At 38.6% G+C, this 24,213-nt stretch overlaps 1 protein-coding gene across 1 annotated transcript in view; it reads right to left on the bottom strand.

The window, feature by feature from the left end:
* Positions 1-9,677: 9,677 nt before the first annotated feature.
* Positions 9,678-24,213, bottom strand: part of ATP1B3 (ATPase Na+/K+ transporting subunit beta 3) — a 44,636-nt gene continuing 30,100 nt past the window's right edge. Inside the window, exons 3-7 of the mRNA XM_046002919.1 lie at positions 22,036-22,143; positions 16,916-17,100; positions 16,081-16,131; positions 12,099-12,185; positions 9,678-10,352 (exon numbers count right to left, since the gene is read on the bottom strand). Of these exons, the coding sequence (XP_045858875.1) occupies positions 10,179-10,352; positions 12,099-12,185; positions 16,081-16,131; positions 16,916-17,100; positions 22,036-22,143 (605 nt within the window). The 3' untranslated portion in view covers positions 9,678-10,178. The remainder of the gene's footprint in view (positions 10,353-12,098; positions 12,186-16,080; positions 16,132-16,915; positions 17,101-22,035; positions 22,144-24,213) is intronic.

A 24,213-nucleotide genomic window follows, 5' to 3' on the forward strand; every position in this document is an offset into this window, starting at 1 on the left:
GCAAATCCTTAACACACAGTATATTATTAGTTTCAGACAGAGTTCAGTGATTTATGAGTTGCATGTAACACCCAATGCTCATTAAATCACTTGTCCTCCTTAACGTTCATCACCCAGTTATCCTATTCCCCACCCCCCCCCCAGCAACCCTCAGTTTGTTCCCTATAGTTAAGAATCTCTTAAGGTTTTTCTCCCTCTCTGATTTCATCTTATTTTTCCCTCCCTTCCCCATGTTTATCTGTTTTCTTTCTTAAAATCCACATATGAGTGAGATCATAGGATATTTGCCTTCCTCTGACTGACTTATTGCACTTGGCGTAATACCCTCTAGTTTCATCCATGTCCTTGCAAATGGTAAGATTTCAATTTTTTGATGGCTGAATAGTATTCCATTGCATATATATACCCATCTTCTTTATCTATTTGGACATTTGGGCTCTTTCCATACTTTGGCTATCATGGACATTGCTGCTATAAACATTGGGGTTCCCATACCCCTTTGGGTCACTATATTTGTATCTTTACGATAAATACCCAGTAGTGCATTTGCTGGGTTGTAGGGTAGCTCTATTTTCAACTTTTTGAGAAACCTCCACACTGTTTTCCAGAGTGGCTGCACCAGCTTGCATTCCCACCAACAATGGAGGAGGTTCCCCTTTCTCCACATCCTCGCCAACATCTTTCATTTCCTGACTTGCTAATATGACCCATTCTGACTAGTGTGAGGTGATCTCTCATTGTGGTTTTGATGTGTATTTCCTTGGTGCTGAGTGATGTTGAGCATTTTCTTATGTGTCTGTTGGCCATTTGGATGCCTTTGCAAAAATGTCTGTTCCTGTCTTCTGCCCATTTCTTGATTGGATTTGTTCTTTGGGTGTTGAGTTTGATAAGTTCTTCATAGATTTTGGATACTAGCCCTTTATCTGATATGTCATTTGCAAATATCTTCTCCCATTCTATCAGTTGTCTTTTGGGTTTTTTGACTGTCTCCTTTGCTGTACAAAAGCTTTTTATCCTGATGAAGTCCTAATAGTTCATTTTTGCCTTTGTTTCCCTTGCCTTAGGTGATGAGTCTAGCAGAAGTTGCTGCAACTGAAGTTGAAAGGTTGCTGCTTGTGTTCTCCTCAAGGATTTTGATGGATTCCTGTCTCACATTTAGGTCTTTCATTCATTTGGAGTCTATTTTGTGTGTAGTATAAGGAAATGGTTCAGTTTTATTATTCTGCAAGTGGTTGTCCAATTTTCCCAACACCATTTGTTGAAGACACTGTCTTTTTTCCACTGAATATTCTTTACTGCACTGTTTAAGGTTAGCTGACCATATAGTTGAGGGTCCATTTCTGGGCTCTCTATTCTGTTCCATTGATCTATGTGTTTGTTTTTGTGCCAGTACCATAATGTCTTGAGGACTGCAGCTTTGTAATAGAACTTGAAGTCCAGAATTGTGATGCCACCTGCTTTGGTTTTCTTTTTCAACATTCTTTTGGTTATTTGGAGTCTTGGATCTTTTCTGGTTCCATACAAATTTTAGGATTATTTTTCCCAGTTCTGTGAAAAAAAGTTGATGGTATTTTGATAGGGATTGCATTGAATGTGCAGATTTCTCAAGGTAGCATAGACATTTTTATATTTGTTCTTTTTTTTTTAAGATTTTATTTATTTGACAGAGAGACACAGCAAGAAAGTAAATGCAAGGAGAGGGAGTGGGAGAGGGAGAAGCAGGCTTCCTCCTGAGCAGGAAGCCCAATGTAGGGCTTGATCCCAGGACCCAGGGATCATGATCTAAGCCCAAAGCAGACGCTTAATGCCTGAGCCACCCAGGTGCCCCAGTATTTGTTCTTCTAATCCATGAGCATGGAACATTTTTCCATTTCTTTGTGTCTTTCTCAGTTTCTTTCTTGAGTATTCTATAGTTTTCTGAGTATAGATCCTTTGCCTCTTTGGTTAGATTATTCCTAGGTATCTTAGGGGTTTTGGTGCAATTGTAAATGGGACCGACTCCTTAATTTTTCTTTCTTATGTCTTGTTGTTGGTGTATAGAAATGTAACTGATTTCTGAGCATTTATTTTCTATCCTCACACTTTACTGAATTCCTATATGAGTTCTAGCAGTTTTGGAGTGGAGTCTTTTGGGTTTTCCACATAAAATATCATATTTTCTGCAAAGAGTGAGAGTTTGACTTCTTTCCTATTCTAATGCCTTTTGTTTCTTTTTGTTGTCTGATTGCTGAGGCTAGGACTTCCAGTACTATGCTGAATAGCAGTGGTGATAGCAGACAGCCCTGCTGTGTTCCTGACCTTAGCAGAAAAGCTCTCAGTTTTTCCCCATTGAGAATGATCTTTGCTTTGGGTTTTTCATAGATGGCTTTTATGATATTGAGATATGTACCCTCTATCCCTATACTGTGAAGAATTTTGATCAAGAAAGGATGCTGTACTTTGCCAAAGACTTTTTCTGCAACTATTGAGAGTATCATGTGTTTCTTGTTCTTTCTTTAATTTTTGTTTCACACTGATTGATTTGTGGATATTGAACCAAACTTGCAGCCCAGGAATAAATCCCACTTGGTCATGGTGAATAATCCTTTTAATATACTGTTGGATCCTATTGACTAGTATTTTGGTGAGAATTTTTGCATCCATGTTCATCAGGGATATTGGTCTGTAATTCTCCTTTTTGATTCTCTTTGGTTTTGGGATCAAGGTAATGCTGGCCTCATAAAAAGAGTTTGGAAGCTTTCCTGCCATTTCTATTTTTTTGGAACAGTTTCAGAAGACTAGGTATTAATTCTTCTTTAAATGCTTGGTAGAATTACCCTGGGAAGCCATCAGGCCCTGGGCTCTTGTTTGTTGGAGATTTTTGATTACTGCTTCAATTTCCTTGCTGGTTATGGGTCTGTTCAGGTTTTCTATTCCTGGTTCAGTTTTGGTAATTTATACTTCTCTAGGAATGCATCCATTTCTTCCAGATTGTCTAATTTGTTGGCATATAATTGCTCATAATATGTCCTTATAATAGTATGGTCTCCCTGTTGGTTGTGATCTCTCCTCTTTCATTCATGATTTTATTAATTTGGGTCCTTTCTCTTTTCTTTTTGATAAATCTGGCCAGGGGGTTATCAGTCTTATTAATTTTTACAAAGAACACACTCCTAGCTTCGTTGATCTTTCTACTCTTTGTTTTGGTTTTGTTGTTTCTATTTCATTGATTTCTGCTCTTTATTATTTCTCTTCTCCTACTGGGTTTAGGCTTTATTTGCTGTTCTTTCTCTAGCTCCTTTAGGTGTAAGATTAGGTTGTATATTTGAGACTTGTTTCTTGAGAAAGGCTTGTATTGCTATATACTTCTCGCATAGGACTGCCTTTGCTGCATCCCAAAAGTTCTGAACTGTCATGTTTTCATTTTCATTTGTTCCCATGTATTTTTAAAATTCATGTTTAATTTCCTGTTTGACCCATCCGTTCTTTAGTAGGATGCTCTTTACCCTCCATGTATTTGTATTCCTTCCAAATTTCCTTTTGTGATTGAGTTCAAGTTTCAAAACATTGTGGTCTGAAAATATGCAAGAAATAATCTAGTCTTTTGTACTGGTTGAGACCTGATTTGTGACCCAGTATGTGATCTATTCTGGAGAATGTTTCATGTGTACTCAAGAAGAATATGGATTCTATGGCTTTAGGATAGAATGTTCTGTATTTATCTGTGAAGTCCATTTAGTCCAGTGTGTCATTCAAATCCCTTGTTTCCCTCTTAATCTTTTGCTTAAGATGATCTTTCCACTGCAGTGAGGGGTGTTAAAGTTCCATACTATTATTGTGTTACTGTCAATGTGTTTCTTTGATTTTGTTATTTTTTAAAAGCATTTTATTTATTTATTTGACAGAGATCACACAAAGGCAGAGAGGTAAGCAGATATAGGGAGAAAGAAGGCTCCCTGCTTAGCAGGGATTTGATTGATGCAGGGCTCAATCCCAGGACCCTGAAATCATGACCTGAGCCAAAGGCAGAGGCTTAACTCACTGAGCCACCCAGGTGCCCCTTTGATTTTATTAATTGGCTCACATAGTTAGCTGCTCCCATGTTAGGGGCATAGATATTTTAAATTGTTAGATCTTCTTGTTGGACAGACCCTTTAAGTCTGATATAGTGTCATTCCCCATCTCTTATTATAGTCTTTGGCTTAACATCTAATTTGTCTGATAGAAAGACTGCCACCTAAGCTTTCTTTTGATGTCCATTAGCATGGTAAATTGTTTTCCACCCTCTCACTTTAAAACTGAAAGTGTCTGGATCTAAAATGAGTTTCTTGTAGACAGCATATGGATAGGTCTTTTTTTTTTTTTTTTTTTTAAATCCATTCTGATACCCTGTGTCTTTTAACTGAGGCATTTAGCCCAATTACATTCAGGGTAACTATTGAAAGACATGAATTTAGTGCCATTGTATTGCCTGTAAGGTGACTGTTACTCTATATTGTCTCTGCTCCTTTCTGGTCTGTTACTTCTAGGCTCTCTCTTTGCTTAGAGGACCTTCAATATTTCCTATTGGGTTGGTTTGGTGTTTGCAGATTCTCTTAGTTTTTGTTCATCCCGGAAGCTTTTTATATCTCTATTTTCAATGACAGCCTAGCTGGGTATAGTATTCTTGACTGCATATTTTTCTCCTTTTGTGCTCGCTATGTGAATATATCATGTCAGTCCTTTCTGGCCTGCCAGGTCTCTGTGGATAGGTCTGCTGCCAAACTAATATTTCTACCATTGTATGTTACACACCTCTTGTCCTGAGCTGCTTTCAGGATTTTCTCTATCACTGAGACTTGTAAGTTTTACTATTAGATGATGGAGTGTGGACCTATTTTTATTGATCTTGAGGGGGGTTCTCTGTGCCTCCTAGATTTTGATGCTTGTTCCCTTTGCCAAATTAGGGAAATTCTTTGCTATAATTTGCTCCAATATACCTTCTGCCCCTCTCTCTCGCTTTTTTCTTCTTCTGGGATCGTAATTATTCTAATATTGTTTCATCTTATGGTATCACTTATCTCTCAAATTCTCCCCTCATGGTCCAGTTGTTGTTTATCTCTTCTTTTGCTTAGCTTCTTTATTCTCCATCATTTGGTCTTCTATATCACTAATTCTCTCTTCTGCCTCATTCATCCTAGCAGCAAGAGCCTCCATGTTTTATTGTACCTCATTAATAACTTTTTTTTTTAATTTTTAATTTGGTTAGATTTTAGTTCTTTTCTCTCTCCAGAAAGGAATTCTCTAGTATCTTCTATGCTTTTCTCAAGCCCAGCTGGTGTCTTTATAATCGTAATTCTGAACTCTAGTTCCAACGTCTTACTAATGTGAGCTCCCTGGCAGTTGGTACTCCCTCTTACTCTTTTATTTGAGGTGAGTTTTTCCAATTTATCATTTTGTCCAGAGAAGAATAGATGAATGAGAGAACAAAATGCTAAAAGGGTAACAAGGACACCAGAAAAATATACACTAAACAAATCAGAAGAGACCCGAAACCAGGTGAGGAAAAGGGGGAAAATTATATGATGAGGCTGGTGAACAGAACAGATCCACACACTAGATTTTGGGTGTATTTTGGTCTCTTAGAAAAAACTGCCTCCCAATATCTTAAAGGAAAAAAAAAATATATATATATATATATGTATATATATATGTATATATATGGGTAAATATGAAAGGATGGAATATGAATGTAAAGATGAAAATTTAAAAAGATTTTAAACAAGGAATTGTTAAGAAGTTGGCTGAAAAAAGAAAGAAAATAATTTAAAAACAAGAATATGATCAGGCTGGGGCGCCTGGGTGGCTCAGTGCATTAAGCCGCTGCCTTCGGCTCAGGTCATGATCTCAGGGTCCTGGGATCGAGCCCCACATCGGGCTCTCTGCTCCACGGGGAGCCTGCTTCCTCCTCTCTCTCTGCCTGCCTCTCTGCCTACTTGTGATCTCTCTCTCTGTCAAATAAATAAATAAAATCTTTAAAAAAAAAAAAAGAATATGATCAGACTGGAGACTAGAACAAAGCCATACACTAGATTTAGGGTATATTTTGGTGTTAGAAGACACTGTATCCCAAATTTTAAAGAAAAAATAAGTTTAAATACAATAAGTGGATAGAATATGACTATAAAAATGAAAATTGAAAATTTTTCAAAAAAGTATTGGGGTGCCTGGGTGGCTCAGTGGGTTAAAGCCTCTGCTTTCAGCTCAGGTCATGATCCCAGGGTCCTGGGATCGAGCCCCATATCGGGCTCTCTGCTCTGCAGAGAGACTGCTTCCTCCTCTATCTCCTGCCTGGCTCTCTTGCCTACTTGTAATCTCTGTCAAATAAATAAATCAAATCTTAAAAAAAAAAAAAAAGGTATTGGTAAGATGGTTAAAACAGGAGAGAGGAAAAACTTTAAAATAGAAAAAAAAATGAAAATTTTAAAAATTTAACTTTGAAAGATTAAGGAATCATGGGGGAAACAAGCCATGAATTCTGCAGGCTATATTCCCCTAGCTCTGGAGTTCTGAGGTTCTCATTGATCACTGAACTTGGTCTTGGCTGGATATTCTTGCTGATCTTCTGGGGGAAGGGCCTATTGCCATGATTCTCAAGTGTCTTTGCCCAAGGTGGAATTGTACCGCCCATGCCAGGGGCCAGGCCAAGTAATCTACTTGGGTTCACTCTCGGGAGCTTTTGTTCCGTAAACGCTTTCTGCCTAACTTTGGAGGACGGGAATGAAAATGGCGGCCTCCCAATCTCCAGCCTGGAGGAGCCAAGAGCTCAGGGCCCCACTCCTCAGTGCGCTCTTAAAGAAAAGCAGTCAATCCCTCCCTTCTGGTCTCTGGCCATGCTTCACTGTCACCTGGCCTATGACCGAGAGTTTCTATCTGTGGCACATGGCCTCATTTGGAGTCTCCAAACCCAGCAGATTCCTGCTGCGTGCTCCCACACCACTTCTCCTGGAGGAGGAAAGAGGGAGGAGTCTCCCCAGATCTGCCACTTGTGGGGTCCCTGCTTGAACAGTGGCCTGATATGCCTTGGATCAGTTTAAGGTAACTCCGAGCTGAGAGCCCCCTTCTCGGCTCCTTCTCTGCAGCCAGCTTCCCTGTTCCAATACCTGGGAACTCTGCCACACTCAGACACCGCCAGTCTGTGACCCCAAGGGTCCCGAGACCACGTGGTCCTTGTGAGGGTTCCACCCCTCACTTAGCTGCCAGAGCAACATCCCTCAGTGAAACAGACTTCCTTCTAAAAGTTCCGATTTTATGCTCCTCTGCTCTCTCACTTGCCTGGGCATGGGGTGGTTGGTCCTGTGAGTCTCTAGACAATACCCTGGCAGTATACCTAAAGCTGATGTTGGCACAGGCCATTGCAGTCCTGGCCCTCTCCAGAGGGGCATCCTGGCCAGACAGTATACACCAGGGTGTCCTGCTGTGCACCACACTGACTGCCTTGTGCTGGTGGGTGTAAGAGTTCAGGGGCTCACTGACAGTAGACTGGTTACAGTACCTGGACCCACCTCCCATCTGTGATACCAAGGCAGAGTGTGAGTATAAATGGTAGCAATCACCAGTCCCTCCAACCCAGAGTTCCAAAGCTCCCTTCCATTTGGTAGAGTTACAGTGCTGTAATTTTTACATTCTTGTTGCCCTTTAAAATGGCAGTTTTCTGTGCTTTCAGGCAGACAGATCTGTTCAGTCTTTCCGTAGTATTCCACCCAGCACAACAGTGTCAGGATTGGAGTTTCTCTTTGGTATGGTCTTGTCCCTCTTACAATCCTTCATGTGCTCTATCTGGTTGTACGGCTGTCCAGTTAGCTGTGTTCAGGAGAAACTGCTCTGTAGTATGTAGATTTGGTTATGTCCATGGAGGGGAGTTAAGGGTCTATCTTGCCATATTGGGCCCTCTCTCCCTAACCTGCTAAATATTTAAGTATCAGCTAAAGTCAGCTGACAGTTTAATCTTCTCCATCTACTAGTCAAACTAGTGCTAGACCCAGTCACTGAGGATGCAGATCTGTTTGTCCTTGGGTCCCTTGTTATTCAAACTGTGGCCTGTGAATAAGCACCATAGCCATGACTTAAAAGAGACTCTATCCAACAGATTCCTCTGGAATCAGAATCTGCATGTTAGGATGTCTGGTGAAGTTCTGAGGAATATGTGAAATGAAGCAGAAATGCAGACTCAGAGATTGTGTCGAGTCCCTTTCAGTCCCAAACTCTTCATTTGCATCACGCTGGCCCAGCTCCTTCCAATTCTCCCCTCCATGTAATACTTGTCTCTTGAGAGAGACCTTCCTAGGGCAGCCGTACCCCACTCTCCTTGGATTCTTGCATGTCACTGCCATTACCGTGATTACCACACCACAGTTTGCCCCAGAGCTGTTCCATTCCCCTCTCATCTTCAAGTCTTTGTCTCTGTATCCTTAGTCTGGCACATCATTACCTGGCATGCAGTAGGCCTGCAACCGTTAATGCCCCCCCACCCCCCGGCGCCCAGCCATTTCAGTAGGAAAGAGCCAGGAATTGGGTAGGTCAGCTAAGGTCACGCAGCAGTCAGTGGGTTGAGCCATACCCATGTGTATGTATCATTTTTATTCTCAAAACCTACTGCCCCATTTGGGATATCTCCATTCTTGTTTCATGTTCTGAGTAGTTTGTTTTTATCGAAGCTCATTAGAGCAGAACTTTCATCTGTGTTACAGTTCAAAGACACAAAAATGCAAATATGAATTCCATAAGCGCCAAAACTGACAATAGAAAACCTGTTCACGTGGGACCAGCTGAAGTGACACTCTACCCGCAGCCCATGACACTGGTCTAGCATCACAGCATTTGCGCAACAGTGTTCTACTCATAAGACAGAGCAGAAAGGAAAAATCAAAGCCCCAGAATGTTTGTTTTAATTAACAGCTACAAGAAACATTTTCTTTAGTTGCAAAGATTTCTAAAACAAAGATCTTTCATCACTAAGATCTTAGTGGCAGAGACCCCAGTGGGGTGTAGAGGCTGCCAATGGGTCAGCATAGCCCATCTGGCCAGTCAGGGCCACTTGGAGCATTCATGCTCTCTCCAGACAGCTGTTCTGGGCCAGCTGGGCTGCATCTCACTCATCTGGGCTTCCACCAACACTAGGAAAACCAAGAATATCTGCTTTGGCCTTTCTACGGATAAAAGTAAAAAACTGGCTTAAACCACAGATCATATAGGAAGCATACCTTTATCAACAGAGGAAAAAGTAGCTCACATTATGACAATCATACCAACACAATGATAGGAGAAAATATTTCACACTAGTCAAAGAATGCTGACATAAATCTGGTTTGAAGCTTTAAATAAGTTCCAAGTTTTTGTATTTCACAATTTATATTTTATTAGAGTCCACAGTCTGCTAAATAAAAGCAGTAACAAGATATTTCACAAACTATTGTACAATTTAAATCACATGAATTTAATTTCATAAAAAATTAGGTGCATATTCATAGTGGCTAACTTAAAAAGCTGTTTCACCTATGGTTTAAAATACTTTATAAGAGATTTAGTTCCAGCACTAAAAATAATCCATCGGTATATATATTTTTTACATGTTTTACAACATAAAGTTTGTGCTCTTAATCAAAAAGATCCACAGACTAATTCAGCATGTAAAAAATAATTTTACAAAACATCAAGTCAACCTTTCAAATCCACTTTTATTTTCTTTTTTCCTCCTCACATACAGACCTTCTCCCCACACCACATTTCTTGCAGCTATAGAGTCACTTGATGTTCAGGTACCATTTTATCCCTAAAACTTTGCTGGCATCAAAATATGACCGTTAACCAGTGTTAAATCTATAAAATATTTACATAGCACAGCACATTAAGCTTTAGACACTTGGCAATTAAACCACATAAAAATACGATAAGACCCCCATACTACATGTTCGGAACTGGTGTTCACGGTCCCCTTCTGGCGACTGTACACTGGTTCAAAAGGCAGCAGAGGCAACAGGCAGTTACGTGAAGGACACTGAACACTATGATCTGGAAGCACATTATGATGTTATCCCAGTGTCATGTACCACCCCACCTTTCTCCAAGGTGGTCTCGTAACTCTAGAATGGCAGGTCCAGCTGATACAAAATGAAGACAGACAACACAACATTTACTCTGTGGAGACAGCCTAACTCCTACTATGCACGTGCTGTGACTTTGAACACAACTCGTCCTAAAAACTTGTCACGATCATCCTGGTTTTTTAGGTTGGGTGATCCATCAATCTTGCACTCGACTGTTACTTCACTTACGGTACTGCTGGTAGCATTAAAGGAGACCTGGACAGCAACTAATGGCTGCAGATAACTCACCTGACAAATAAAAGAAAATATGTGAATTCCGATTCTATAGTAACTTCATTTACACTTTATCAGGAGTTGGTTTATTCTGTAAAATTTTAAAAACAAGTTTTAATCTATTGCATGTTTTTTTCCTTTTGAACTGGATACTCATTTTTCACTTAAATTTTTATGGACAGAAGTGACTAGATGGTTATGAATGTTCCTGTGAGCACTGCATAATCTAGATTGGGTCTCATTATCATTTTTTAAATACTCTATAATCTTGGTTTGAGTTTCCCCTTGCACCCAAGGACTACCTTACTGATTACTTAGCTCTCCTAGATCCTTACTTATGGTTGCTGTGTAATTTGATGCAAACAGATTACTAAATGTATTACTATGGCTATGGTTTCTAGACACATTTCTTCACTAAAAGGAACTAGGGGCTAATTCCAGGACTGGGGCAGAGAATGTACAAGATGAATATGGAATATCCTGTAGTGCCAGAAAGTAAGGGGGTGCTCAAAGAATCATGGTTCTATGTCCAAAGGACATGGGAGCCAGCCCGAAGGTCTCTCATTGGCCAAATCTGGGACAATTTTAGCTTCAAAATAAACAGAACAGATAATAAGAGTACATGAGAACATATGGATGTAAATAAATAAATGGTGGAGAAGGCAAAGCTCCTTCTCAGAGCTGAATGCCAACTAGTAAATGGAGGAAAGACGGCATCTGGAAACAATCCTGTTAGCTGATTCAGGCAAGAATTAACACAGGCTTAAGCTAGGGGAGTAAGAGAATTGTGTAGACTCTCCAATTATTCTCTCCACATGATACTGCTGATTAAAAAAACAAAACAAAATGACAGCAGAGAAACCTGGCTGATACCATCTGAACCCAGTAAGTGTTCAAGGTTGCCATCACCACTAATAATGTGACCCAGTCAATGCTATGTCCCTCCTAATAGGATGTTCTGAAACCACAGTTATTTTTTCTGAGGCCTTCTTGCTAAAAAAAAAAAGTACAGTCTACATTTAATCATGAAAAACCTCAAATTCACATTGAGGAACAGACACAAAATAGGCTAAGAAAAGTCCTAAGCTCATTTTTGAAGAGTACAAGGGCACAAAACAGACTGAGGAACTGTTTCAGGTTATAAGTGACTAAAGATGTAACAGTGTGATAGCCTGCACCAGGAAAACCACCTTTTCTTTTACAAGAAAGAATGTTACTGGAACAACTGGTAAAATTTCAACAAGGTCTGTAGACTGGATGATGGTATTGTAGCAATGTTAATTTCCTTTAATAACTATTATGGTTATATAGAATGTCCTTATTTTTAGGAAAATAAGCATTTAGTGTAGAGAGTCACCATGTTTATAACTTAATCCCAAATGGTTCAGGAAAAGAAATTATACACAAATGGAGACTGATAAGGCAAAGGAGGTAAAATATTAACATTTGGGAAATCTAGGGAAAAGGTCTACAGAAATCCTTTGTATTAGTCTAGCCACTTTATTTTTTCACCTCTGTGTGCACACTATGCACATTCTAAAGAAAGAGAAAAAATGCTATTTTGAAAATAATCATCCTTTAAGTTTTGAACTACAGATGTGGGATCTTTACTTGGCATCACCATTTATTTGAAGACCAGACTAGAGGATGCACGAGTTACAAAGGGCATGTGTCTGCCTACCCTAGATAAGTGACATTTTAATACAGATATGCCAATTCCCCAACCATGAGTCATGACCTTACAAACCTTGATGTACTTACATGCAGTTTTTTCCCATAATATGGAAAATATTTTAAATCTATAGTTCCTTTGGGTGGATAAGTTAATAGAGCTGCTATATTTTCACTCTAAAGTAGAAAACAAGAGAAACCTCTTTTTAGGTCATAAAAACAACTTAAAAATATATATGAAGGTAATATCAATTATGAACAGTATGATATTCTACAATGATGTTCCAACTTCATTAATTATATTTTTGAGAACAGATGTGTTAATCTTGGCTTAAATCCTTTGACACAAACTATCCCGACTCTTCTTAAATTTCCTGATATAGCCTACAAGCTTTTCCAGGGGAGTCCCTTCTAACTTACAGCCAGATCTGTTCATGCACGGTCTAAAAATCTCATCTGCCTTCCAACTACCAAATGACAGTTCTCCAGCCACTGACAGCAGAAAGGCAGCAGTCTGTACGGGACCAATCTATTCCTGAAATGATTTAAAATACTGTGCGCTTCCAGACTATGAACAATGGCTGCCACACTGTAGAATGTAGGATTCAGGCCTGGGAGGCAGCAAAAGCTTCCTGTGATTAGTAACGGTAACGGTAACCAGAAGGGGAAATTATGATGCAACTGCCAAAAACTATTAGGAAAAATTTAAGTTACTCTAAGCAAAACTCTTCTTAACCAATTTAAATACCCTTAAATTTATGAGCACATGCAAATCAAAGTAATCAAATTTACTGGAATTATATTCCATGTATTTAAAAAAACTGATAAATCTGACAAATATACAAATTAATCGTCCATAATCCAACTTGTTCTTGATAAACAGTGAGAATTCTCAAGTAATGCATTCTGAATAGGACTACTTTTGATAACTAACTTTAACACACACTGAGGAGAGGACAATGACTAAGATCAGTGGATGTTTACTAAGCATGAATTAAAACATTAGTAAATGCTTGAATTCTACATTTAAATGCACTAATCTTTATTTTTTAAAGCACACGGCAAAACTAAGAATCTCCTCTAAGGAGAAGTCCTACTCTGCACATGTGACAGACAAGTGACACACAGCAGGACGAAAGCACAATGCACAAAGTGACGATACCCCACAAAATAGGAAAACTCATGATCCAGGTCGAAGGTAGGTGGAAAGAATAGGAGCTAACAAAGCTAAGAGAAATAGTAGAAACATTTTCAAACACCACCCTACCTTTGTACTCTTACAATCACTGTGATGTGTGCCTTTCTGTATTGCCTTTGTTTAACCAATTTTCTTTTAATACATGAGCTTAAATTCACAGAAACAGAGATGGTCCCCAACATGTAAAGGAGGTTTTCTGGTGGATTACATTTTACTGAGCTGGTATTTCCAGCCAGACACCCCACTTAACTTCTTTTAAGCTCAACACCCTTCTGCGGGCAGGATCAATTACCGAGAGAGGAGCTGAGGCTCAGTTAAGATCACTCAGGTGTGACCAACTCTTAACTGTTCTCTTGGTTTGTACCAAAAGCATGTTGGTAAGTTTTTATTTGTACTTTACGAAATACTGAACTGCATATCTGAAAAACAATACTTCGGAGTGAAGCATAGGTATCATTGTCTCTAAGTACATGAATGACATCATCTTGGAAACTAGGAGCAACTAAGCCCAAGAGTCTATTAACAGTCACTAAGTTCCACTGAGAACAAAATAAAGTTTTGAAATGAGTGTATTTTCTTCTACACACCATCCTTAAATGACCTGAACACAAACCAAATGTTTTCTAAGCAGTATTTGACCTCTGGGTAGCATTTACCAATTTTTTTTCCTTCTGTATTTTTCTATATATACCTAAATGAACAGGATTGCCTTTTATAGAAAAATAAAATGTTGAAAAAGACATAAATTGACTATATCATCTTTGGCAGGAACCATCTTTTAAAACATTTTTTTAAAAAGATTTTATTTGACAGAGATCACAAGTAGGCAGAGAAGCAGGCAGAGAGAGAGGAGGAAGCAGGCTCCCCGCCGAGCAGAGAGCCCGATGCGGGGCCCGATCCCAGGACCCTGAGATCATGACCTGAGCTGAAGGCAGTGGCTTAACCTACTGAGCCACCCAGGCGCCCTTTAACAAACATTCTAAAACCAAACCTATTCCACAACTAAAAATCCCCATCTACTTGGGTTATTTTATATACTTCACATACATCTTCAAAGCAAAATGGGACAACAAAGTGAAATTTGAGTCATTAACCAGGATTTTGCATTACCATTTCTGCCAACTATTCTAGAAGCAAAAGATACAGAATAGATAAAGATCCATTTAAAACCCTAAGGGAGGGGCGCCTGGGTGGCTCAGTGGGTTAAGCCTCTGCCTTCGGCTCGGGTCATGATCCCAGCATCATGGGATTGAGCCCCATATCAGGCTCCCTGCGTGGTGGGAAGCCTGCTTCTCCCTCTCTTACTCCCCCTGCTTGTATTCCCTCTCTCACTGTGTTTCTTTCTGTCAAATAAATAAATAAAATCTTTAAAAAAAAAAACAAAACCCTAAGGGAACAGTTACATGGAGTTGTTTATACTGGCCAAACATTTACAAAATTGAAATCTTGGAGGAGTTTACAGCTTTTGCCCTTCTGGCCAAAATATGTTTTCCTCTTTCAGCAGTGCTGGCTCCACAGAGCCACTAGTCATCCATACAGTCCGCTCACAAACAAAGGCAGAAGCTCCTGCACGCAGGTACACCGTCATGAAATTACCACTTCTACCTGGCTGACGTCTACTAGTACCTGGAGACTTTCTATTGGAAAGACTTGCAAGCAAGGAGGGAGGAGGAGAATAAAGAGTTACTTTTTCCGAATGTATCTTGTAGCCATAATGTTTTCTTATCTTAAGAGAGTATGTGCTTAGATTTTCAGAAGAATCTGTTTATTAAGAAAAGCTCAGCTTAGATGCAGCATCTTGTTTTAAGCAACATATTGGCTGAGCTGATTGGTATAAAGAGGTAAAGTGAACTGCCTTTGGTTCACACATGTATACTTCAATGCAGGTAAGAAACCATAGATTTTCTGGCTTTTTATTCTACTCTAAATATTCAAAAGGAATTATTAAAGATACTCTAAAGGAGGAGCTCTCAAAGTGTGAGTACAAGACCATCAGCATCACCAACACCTGGAAACTTAAGTTAGAAACAATGCAAAATTTGGGCTTCCCTCATAACTACTGAGTCAGAGACTTCAGGAATGGTACCCAACAAGCCCTCCAAGTCATTCTGATGCATGAACTAATTTGAGAATTACTGAAAAAAAAGTTTCTGCCTAAATAAGAAGTCCTTTCAAGGCTGAAAGGAGTAAAGTTTTCTCCACCAACAACTTTAGAAGTGATTTCAATGTAACATTTCAAGTCAGGTATACTTTTGACACAGATTTAGGATTGGAATGCTAAATTTTGCACAACAATCAATTTAGAACTTAGTATTTTCTCCTCAGAACTCTTACCCATCATTTACATATTTGTCTTAGTTGCACTTGCAGCATGGAGAGAAAACAGAAGAAGTTATGAGATGAAAACTACATAACACTCTGGAAAAAAATAAAGTAGGGACAGGAGAGAAAATACTGCCTCTGCCTTAAGGAAAATGTACCATGTTTCATGAACTCTCAGATTCCACTGATGTACACCAATTTATGTACCATTAATAAAGAAATAATCTATGGATACACTATTAAGACACCATCCATTATAAGGCCAACTCACTTCAGTTTTGTTAAGCTAGAAAAAAGTGAATCAATGAAATATGATATAGACGTAAACACAATGAAATCAATGCACATGGAAAACATTTCTTTTTGAATTATCATCTGCAAATTAAGAAGGGCTAGACACCCAAAGTTTGGTGGGATTTTATTCTTCTAAGACTGGCACTAAAGAGGACTTTGAAAATGGGACAGGATAAAATGACTAAAAATCACTGACTTTTAAAATATTAAGATATACTAAAGCTTTAAAAGAAGTTGGGTTATTTTTTGAATACTAACCTTTGAAGTACATTCTATCCTTGGTTCTCCTTGAGGTTTTAATCCAATTATCTACGGTAAAGAAAAATTAATTAAAACATCACAAACATATATGAAAGAACCTCCTGTTTTGTTGCTGCGGACCCACGGGTGGAAGGGTTGAGAGGAATACCAACTCTGTGTATTAAAACTGTTACATCTGCCTTTTAATTTTACTTTAAAGGATTAGAATGGACTTTTCAATATAATCTTACCATCAGGTGTCTTATTACTGTACTGGGGCAATTTAGAAAAATAAATCCATTACCAAAAAACTGAGTAAAACATAGCATTGCACTTAGCTACCCTTAAAACAAGAACCAAACAGCAACCTTTAATGCTAATACTAAGAACTGCAGAAGCATAAAAGTGGTTTTCATGAAACTGTATTAGTTAAAACCCTCAACATATGTTTCCATAAGGCTTCCATGGAGCCTTACTATTTCACAACTGTTTAATCGCATTTTAAGACCCAGCACTATTCAGTTCTATATAACGAGGCTACTTTCGTGTATGCAGCAGATACAACTAACTCTGCTTGGCAACACACATCCATCTGTTTTGTGGGAGGAACTTTTTATGTTTTGAATTTAGATGCATTTTACATGCAAATGCCTGTAAAGTAAACATTCCTCCCAAAAGATAAGTTTTATGGCAACCTAAAGAGTATCAACAGCAGTAAGGATCCTTACCCATGTGATGACTTGGTAATGAACTACACTGGAATGCAGTCCCCTGTCACACTCACCAGCACAGCTCATGAGCTTCTGTACCGAGGGTGCTAGAAAAAAGCAATAGCTGCAAAATATGTACATACTCTGTTCATTTTCACAAGAACACAAGGACTTCCTTTGGAGTAGCCAAACTCTGGATCATCCACACCACTGCACTCCTGAAGTAAGTGAAGAGGAAACTGACATGCACCATAAACTGGACCCTTCTGTTCATTAAGTGCTCCATCGGGACAGGCTGTGAGGTTCTTCTGTTCTTCTAACCTGTATGCTGTAAAGGAAACATATATGTACACATAGATCAGCCAGAAACTGATCTTCAACACAGCCAGAAACACATCATTCTTTGGACTACACTTTTCACCGGCAAAAACAGCAATGCTGATTACCACATCATTCTGGGGAAAGAATGTTAAGTTTGTTCCTTTAACTTTTAACAGTTCTGATGTTTACTGCATTCAACAAGGACGCAAACTCTTTTGTCACCATTAGGTGGCGCCAGACATGGCTAAAGCTTTACCTGAATGCCTCCTACACTCCTGGCCCGAAAGATAGTGGTGACAACCTATAAACTTGTCAGATCACTTATATTGTATACCTGAAACTAATGTAACATTGTATGTCAACTATACTCCCATTAAAAAAAAAAAAAAAAGACACAGTGGTGAGAACATACAAAGGCAGTGAGGCTGCCCTGACGAATTCTACGGTATAATGGGGGAAATAGGCATTCAATCTAACAATCATTACTCAAGGGCCTGAAGATACATAGTGCAGAGGCAGTCTATTCTGCAGGGACTGCAACAGAGCTGGGCATCAAGGGGTGCCTGTGAGTTAACGTTAACTTAGGGTGTTTTTAGCAGAAACAGGTAACATCTTAGATAAACTCAAGTGCTAGAGTTAAATGGTCCCAACCAGGAGATGGGAAAAGAGAGGAGAGGGAGAGATACACAATGGGTTTTTAGCTGTTTGCTCCACAATGGCACAGTGTTAGACAAGAGTGGCACAACAGTGAGCAAACCTGGTGTGGTCCCTGCTCTTAACGAATGTGTTTGCTGAAAGAAACGCATAAAGAGTTAAGATACGCTACAGCCATACCTCTATGAGAACTACTGCTGTGTGGGTATAGCTGGTACCAGAAAAAGGCCACCTAAGGTGAATTCAACCAAAACAGGAACAAAAATTTCAAAGTAAATGTGTTTGCAAGAGAATGTAGGTCTTCACTTTGGAAAAAAAAATTAAAAAAAAAAAAAAAAAGTTTGGTTTCATGTTTTATCAAAAATTAGGATATAATTATAATTATGTACTCATTCAAAAGAAGGATTCAAATATTCAGAAGACAGGGCTAAACTTCTACAACACAATAGGTACCACACAACATTCATCACTTCCTTTTTTACTTTGGTGGCACAATCATAAAGATCATTTTGTAAGAAATATTCTGAGGCTTTCACCAATTTCCCCCAAAGGCTTTGAATGCATACACCTTTTGGTATAGGTCCATTTATCGTGACCATTTTATTCTGCCATGTTCCACTTCAATACAAAATCCCTCTAATGCAAGGAGTCGTAATGATGAATGGTCTGATTATGAAGAACCCCTCTCCGCAAGTCCAAGGCATGATGGGACAAAGATCACTGATCCCAGACAGTGTAACCAAAGAGCCCTATACACCTGAGAAAAGGTAAGGGAAAGAGAAGACCTGAAAGGAAAAAGGTTAAATTGAACAAAATAAAACTTTAAATTTTAAACAGTATCCACTAGGGGAAAATGGCCATGTATCTTTTAATCTTTTTAACATGAGAAAGGCTTTCCTAAAATTCAGCAATGACAACTGAAAGTTAAAAGGGGTGAGGGAGGTGTTGAAGGTTAAAGAGTTAAAAGTAAATACCCCAGAAAACATAATAAAGTAAAACAGAAAATGAGAGAAAAACAAGAGATCCAAGACCCAACTAACAGAATAATTCTAGAAAGAACCAGAAAATTGAGCTGAGGAAATTATCAAAGTAATAACAGAAAATAATCTCCTTGAACTAGAGAACCTACTAAGCCTTCATCCTGAAAGATCCCCATATCAAGTTAAGTTCTCAGTAAAGTGGTATTTTATTTTTTTAAAGATTTTATTTATTTGACAGAGAGAAGGCTCAGCAGTGTTTTTTAAGAACACAAGCAGGGGGAGTGGGAGAGGGAGAATCACACTTCCCGCTGGGCAGGGAAGCCCAGTGTGAGGCTCCATCCCAGGACCCTGGGATCATGACCTGAGCTGAAGGTACACACGTAATAACTGAGCCATGCAGGCACCCCTAAAGTGATATTTTAGAGACTGAAACCAAACCAAATACATTTAGAAACAATAAAAAACCAGACCTGCAGAGGAGAAAAAGGCAAATACAAAGGAACCAATTCCATATACAACTAAACTATCACCTATAAATGCAGAATCAGGTCATTTTCAGAAATGAAAGGACTCAAAATTTACATTTCATGGCTCTTTTCTCATGAAGTTACTTGAAATAAATATATTCCATTAAACTAGGCAGTGAATTATGAAAAAAGAAGGCAGGAACCAAGAAACAGTGGATCCAACTAAAGTGATAAAAAGGAGTCCCAAAATGATAGCTGGATAAAGGCCTAAACAGTTACCAGTACAAACTATAGCAGGAGAGGAAAGGCTCTAAGGAGTTTTCCCAAAATGGGGGGACTCTAAAGGATACCTGAAATGACAGTGTACAAATAAGGGAAGTCAGAAGAGTGTCTACAGATGATAGAATAAGACATAAAGTCCAAGTATAAAAAGATGACCAATAACAAAACTAAAAATAGTAATTCAATTATTGAAATGGGTGGATGGGCGGGAAGGTCTGAGACACGTGAGGTAAATGCTCATCTGCCATGGCAGGAAGTAAAGACGATGTATAACAGTGATAAATCAAGAACCAGAATGAAAGTATAATATTCAGAGACATAGAAAAAAAATATTGTAAGAAAGTTCAAAACCATGAAGTTCTTTCCCACTGAACATGGGTCCACAACCTCCATTGCTTTCTCTCTTGCCATGCCACCATTCTACTCCCCTGCATTAGTGTAATGGCCTCCTAGCTAGCTTCCTGGTTTCCCCCCATAGTCTCAAAAAAGCAGCCTGAGTGATCCTTTAAAAATTCGAGTCAGATGATATTTCCTGCCTAGAAGCCTCCAACTAGGTCAGTGTAAAAACCAAAGAACTTTTAAAAATGGCTTCTGAAGACCTATACAACCTAGTCCTTCTTTACTTCCCTGACCTTGAGCTCCTTCAGCTCTTACCCTGGCTTACTCTATCCAGGCCCCTCTAGATTCCTTGATAAACCCTGACATTGTAGGCCTCAGGCTATTTTCCTCACCTTCAGATCCTTCCTCAAAGGTTCCCTTCCATGAGGCCTTCCTAGACCACCCTGTTTGAAACTGTGACCCTTCCCATCTCTGCCTCCTGTTCCTCCACAGCACTCATCACCTTCCCATGCCACTCGACTAAGCTTCATGAACACATTTTTCTTGTGTTCACTGACAGAACTTAGAAAAGTGCTTGACACAAACAAGGCCTGCCAAAAAATAGTGTTGAGTAAATTAATACAACTGCAGCTAAAAAGAAGTAGGACGGGAAATGGTTTTCATTACAGACCTTTCTTTACTGTTTGATTTTTAAACCATGGATTATATTTAGACAAAAATATCCTTTAACAAACTATCAAGGGAAAGAGATTTAGAAAGACAGCCAAGTGGATGGTGTAGGATCAAGAGTTTTTTGACTTCAGGTAAGAGGGAGTTGAGGACTTCTGTGTGCTGATGGGAAGGATCCAATAAAGTGAGGCTAAAAATATATAGGAGAAAGAATAGTAAAAAATGCATCCAAGGCACGGAAAGAGGAAGATCCAAAAACCAGAACTGGGCAGGTGGCCTTAAATGTGAGGAAGGGCATCAAAGAAGGAGAAATATCACAGACAAAATGGCTGTAACTGTAGGTCTGTTTTACTGGTAATGGGAAAACTGGTGGAATTCCCATCTGAGTTCTTCCATTATTTCTTTAAGCGGAGGCAGGTTATATGAAGTGAGTTATAGGGGAAAAGCTAATGGGTTAGAGGTTAAGTAGAGGTTGAAAATAATCCCTTTGGAGAATTATCCAGAGAAATTCAGTGGGACTGCCAGGTAGTAGAACTGGTCCACTTGAGGGAGGTGGTAAAGAATTCATAGTGCTACCTAGTCCTGAGAAAAGTCTTCAGCCTGCTTGGGGGCAGGCTCAAAGAACAGGCTTTATCCAGGAATTATATGGTTTCATCTAGGAGAATTACATGGGTTCATCCATGTACATTTTATGACAGACTGACAGGTAAGGGATTTTAGAGTACTGGCAAAACTAAAAATGAAATGAAAAACCATGGAATTAATAAGCTTGGTATAAAGGGGAGTTAGGCAGAAGGGGCTGGGATAAAATAAAAGAGCCAGTGAGGTGGAAGTCCCAATGAGGTAGAAGAATAGTGAGGGAAAGTTAAAACAGGCGAACTAGAAGGCTGTGTCAGGAAAGCCACAATCAGTCATTTTGGCAGTGGGGTCCTATGTGTTCTAAGGAATGAATGCAGATCCCTGTGCCCTGAGGAAGAGGTGAGGTAATCAGGAACCAACAGGCCAGCACATGGGATAATTATTCATGTGCCTGTTAATACCACGGAGTTAAGTTTAACAAGGTAAAACTGGGCTGGGATGTCTACTAGAAAGCATTACAGACTGCTAACTCCAAAACCCACAGTGGATATAGGTATTTGGTTGTTTCTTAAATGATAAATACCATTCCTTTTCCCCTCCACAAGTACACCGAATCCAAAAGATCCAAACACTTAAGAGTTATTATTTTGTATAATTTAGTTTTGCTTTAAATACTTTTTAATGCAGATATAAATATGTTTTTGTCTCAACAGATTTATTCATGCACATATTATAGGACAGAAAAGTCAAATCAACCGCCTGTTAGGCTTAGACCCCTATGTCTTTCCATAAGTTAGAATATTCTCACAACTCATTTAAAATCTACTTGCAAGTCCTCTCGGACTGTGTTTAACAGGGGCAGGGAAAAAAGGTAAAACAGACTCTAAGAAAGATGTTTCTAAAAGTAATCATTATCATATAGTTTCTCTAATAACTAAAATCTTTTACCTTATTCTAAGAAAACATACTTACGTTTTAGAAACTTCCTAAGGTCTTTAATGTACCCTTGATAGGACTCTGGATCAGACACAGTGAATGAATATTCCAATGCCGTTAGTGGTTTTGGAAAAACCATAAGTCCTATAAAGAGATAAAAGAAAAAGGGGGGAAATTAACTGCAGGAAATTTCCTTCTTTCTCCTTGCTCTTGTACTTAAAAGGCCAGATCTCATTAAATTATATGGAAAACTGTTTTCACAGACATACTGAAATTATCAAGAACTTCTCACTTCTGATTATGAAGGCACAGACATTTAAATGAAAGAGAATTGCAAGTCTTCAAAATCATTTGACATTAGCAATTAAAAACCTCCCTAAATCTGACTATCCACAGTTATTTATAATTGCTCTGTTCCTCACTTTAAAAGTTGCAGATTTTAGTTTGTACTTCCCATATTTATTTTCCTATCAAATATTTTTAGGTTGTGCCAATTTGCTATTAATAGGAGAAAAATTTTAGCAAATCAAAGTCTCCCAGCTTCTGTCATTCAAATTAACAACTGTATGGAAAGAGACATAAAACTTATTCAGTGAAAGAGGCCTATACAATTTTAACCCTACAGTTAGGTATTCTTCCTTCAATAATAAACACTGCTCTATAATTAAAATGTTTTCACGTGATGTGTCTGGAATATAACCACCAACAGTTTCATATCAGGAGTCAAAACCCATGTATACAGAACATGCTGAATGAATTTATGGGAAGAAAATATAGACATATTTATCTATAAGAAAGATAATTAGGCTTCCAACTTTAATATAAACTTTCTTTGTTTAAAAAGCATTAGATCTAGAGGCTCAGCTGGTTAAGCAGCTGACTCTTGGCTCACGTCATGATCTGCCTAGCTGGGATACAGAGCCCCATGTCACGCTCTCCGGCTCAGCAGGGAGTCTGCTTCCCCTCTGCCCCTTCTCCCGCCTGTGTGCACACACTCTCTCTCTCAAATAAATAAATAAAATATAAATAAATAAATCTTAAACAAACAAAAAAAAGCAAAACATTAGATCTAGATTATTAATTCAGCCTTGCACCCAGGCTTAAAAACAGTCCTAAAATTTTCACTAGTCTCTAAACATTTCCCATATCAAAGTTATTAGAAATGCTATGCCTTGCACTGAATCTGAAAATATACAAATAACGAGAGCTGTTTCAGTTTCCATTACAACTGCTGCTCACAGACATCTAATTCTTTCTTGCTTTTTTCATTTTAACTCCAGTATGGTTAACATACAGTGTTACATTTTAGATCAGATCCAATTTATTTTAAGCCCTAAATTTGCCTGTGTTGGTTTGCATGAATCTTGAGTTAAACTAGATGCAATGCTACCCAATATGATGAAACAAGGTTCCTACATGGGAGAGCAAATCTCAGTCTACATTCACCATAAAAGGCCTCCTAATTAAGCTTCCCATTTACCTATATCAACACACCAGAGATCATTTAGATTTGGATAATCTCCTATGCCTGATTTTCCATCCACTGCAAAATCTCTATAAAATCTATAATAACTAAGACTTTTTGTAAAAGTATTTAATGAAGGAATAAAATGTCTTACTGTCCAGTATATTAAATGACCATCTGTATATATATGAAATTGTTTTTATTTTTTAAGGTTTTACAGCAGAAACAAGATACAATATCCTGCAAGTAAAAAAGTAACAGAATGAAGGCAGCTTGTACATTAAATGTATTTATTGAAAACACCTAACTTTAAGAAAAACCCAACATGGGGCGCCTGGGTGGCTCAGTGGGTTAAAGCCTCTGCCTTCGGCTCAGGTCATGATTCCAGGGTCCTGGGATCAAGCACCACGTTGGGCTCTCTGCTCGGCAGGGAGCCTGCTTCCTTCCTCTCTCTCTGCCTGCCTCTCTGCCTACTTGTGATCTCTGTCAAATAAATAAATAAAATCTTTAAAAAAGAAAAAAAAAGAGAAAAACCCAACATAAAATATCCAGATTTCTAACTAAAGGAATTTTAAAGAAAAACATGAAGGTAGCTATGCTTTATACAAAAGACTACATTCCTTTACATGACTAATTTCTAAGGGAATGTTTTAATGATTCAATTTGCAAAAACTCCTTATTAGGACCTGGAAATATAAAACTGAATTTTTTTTTATTTTAAAGATTTTATTTATTTACTTGACAGAGAT

This window comes from Meles meles, chromosome 4 (assembly GCF_922984935.1).
Source record: "Meles meles chromosome 4, mMelMel3.1 paternal haplotype, whole genome shotgun sequence".
Taxonomy (NCBI): domain Eukaryota; kingdom Metazoa; phylum Chordata; class Mammalia; order Carnivora; family Mustelidae; genus Meles; species Meles meles.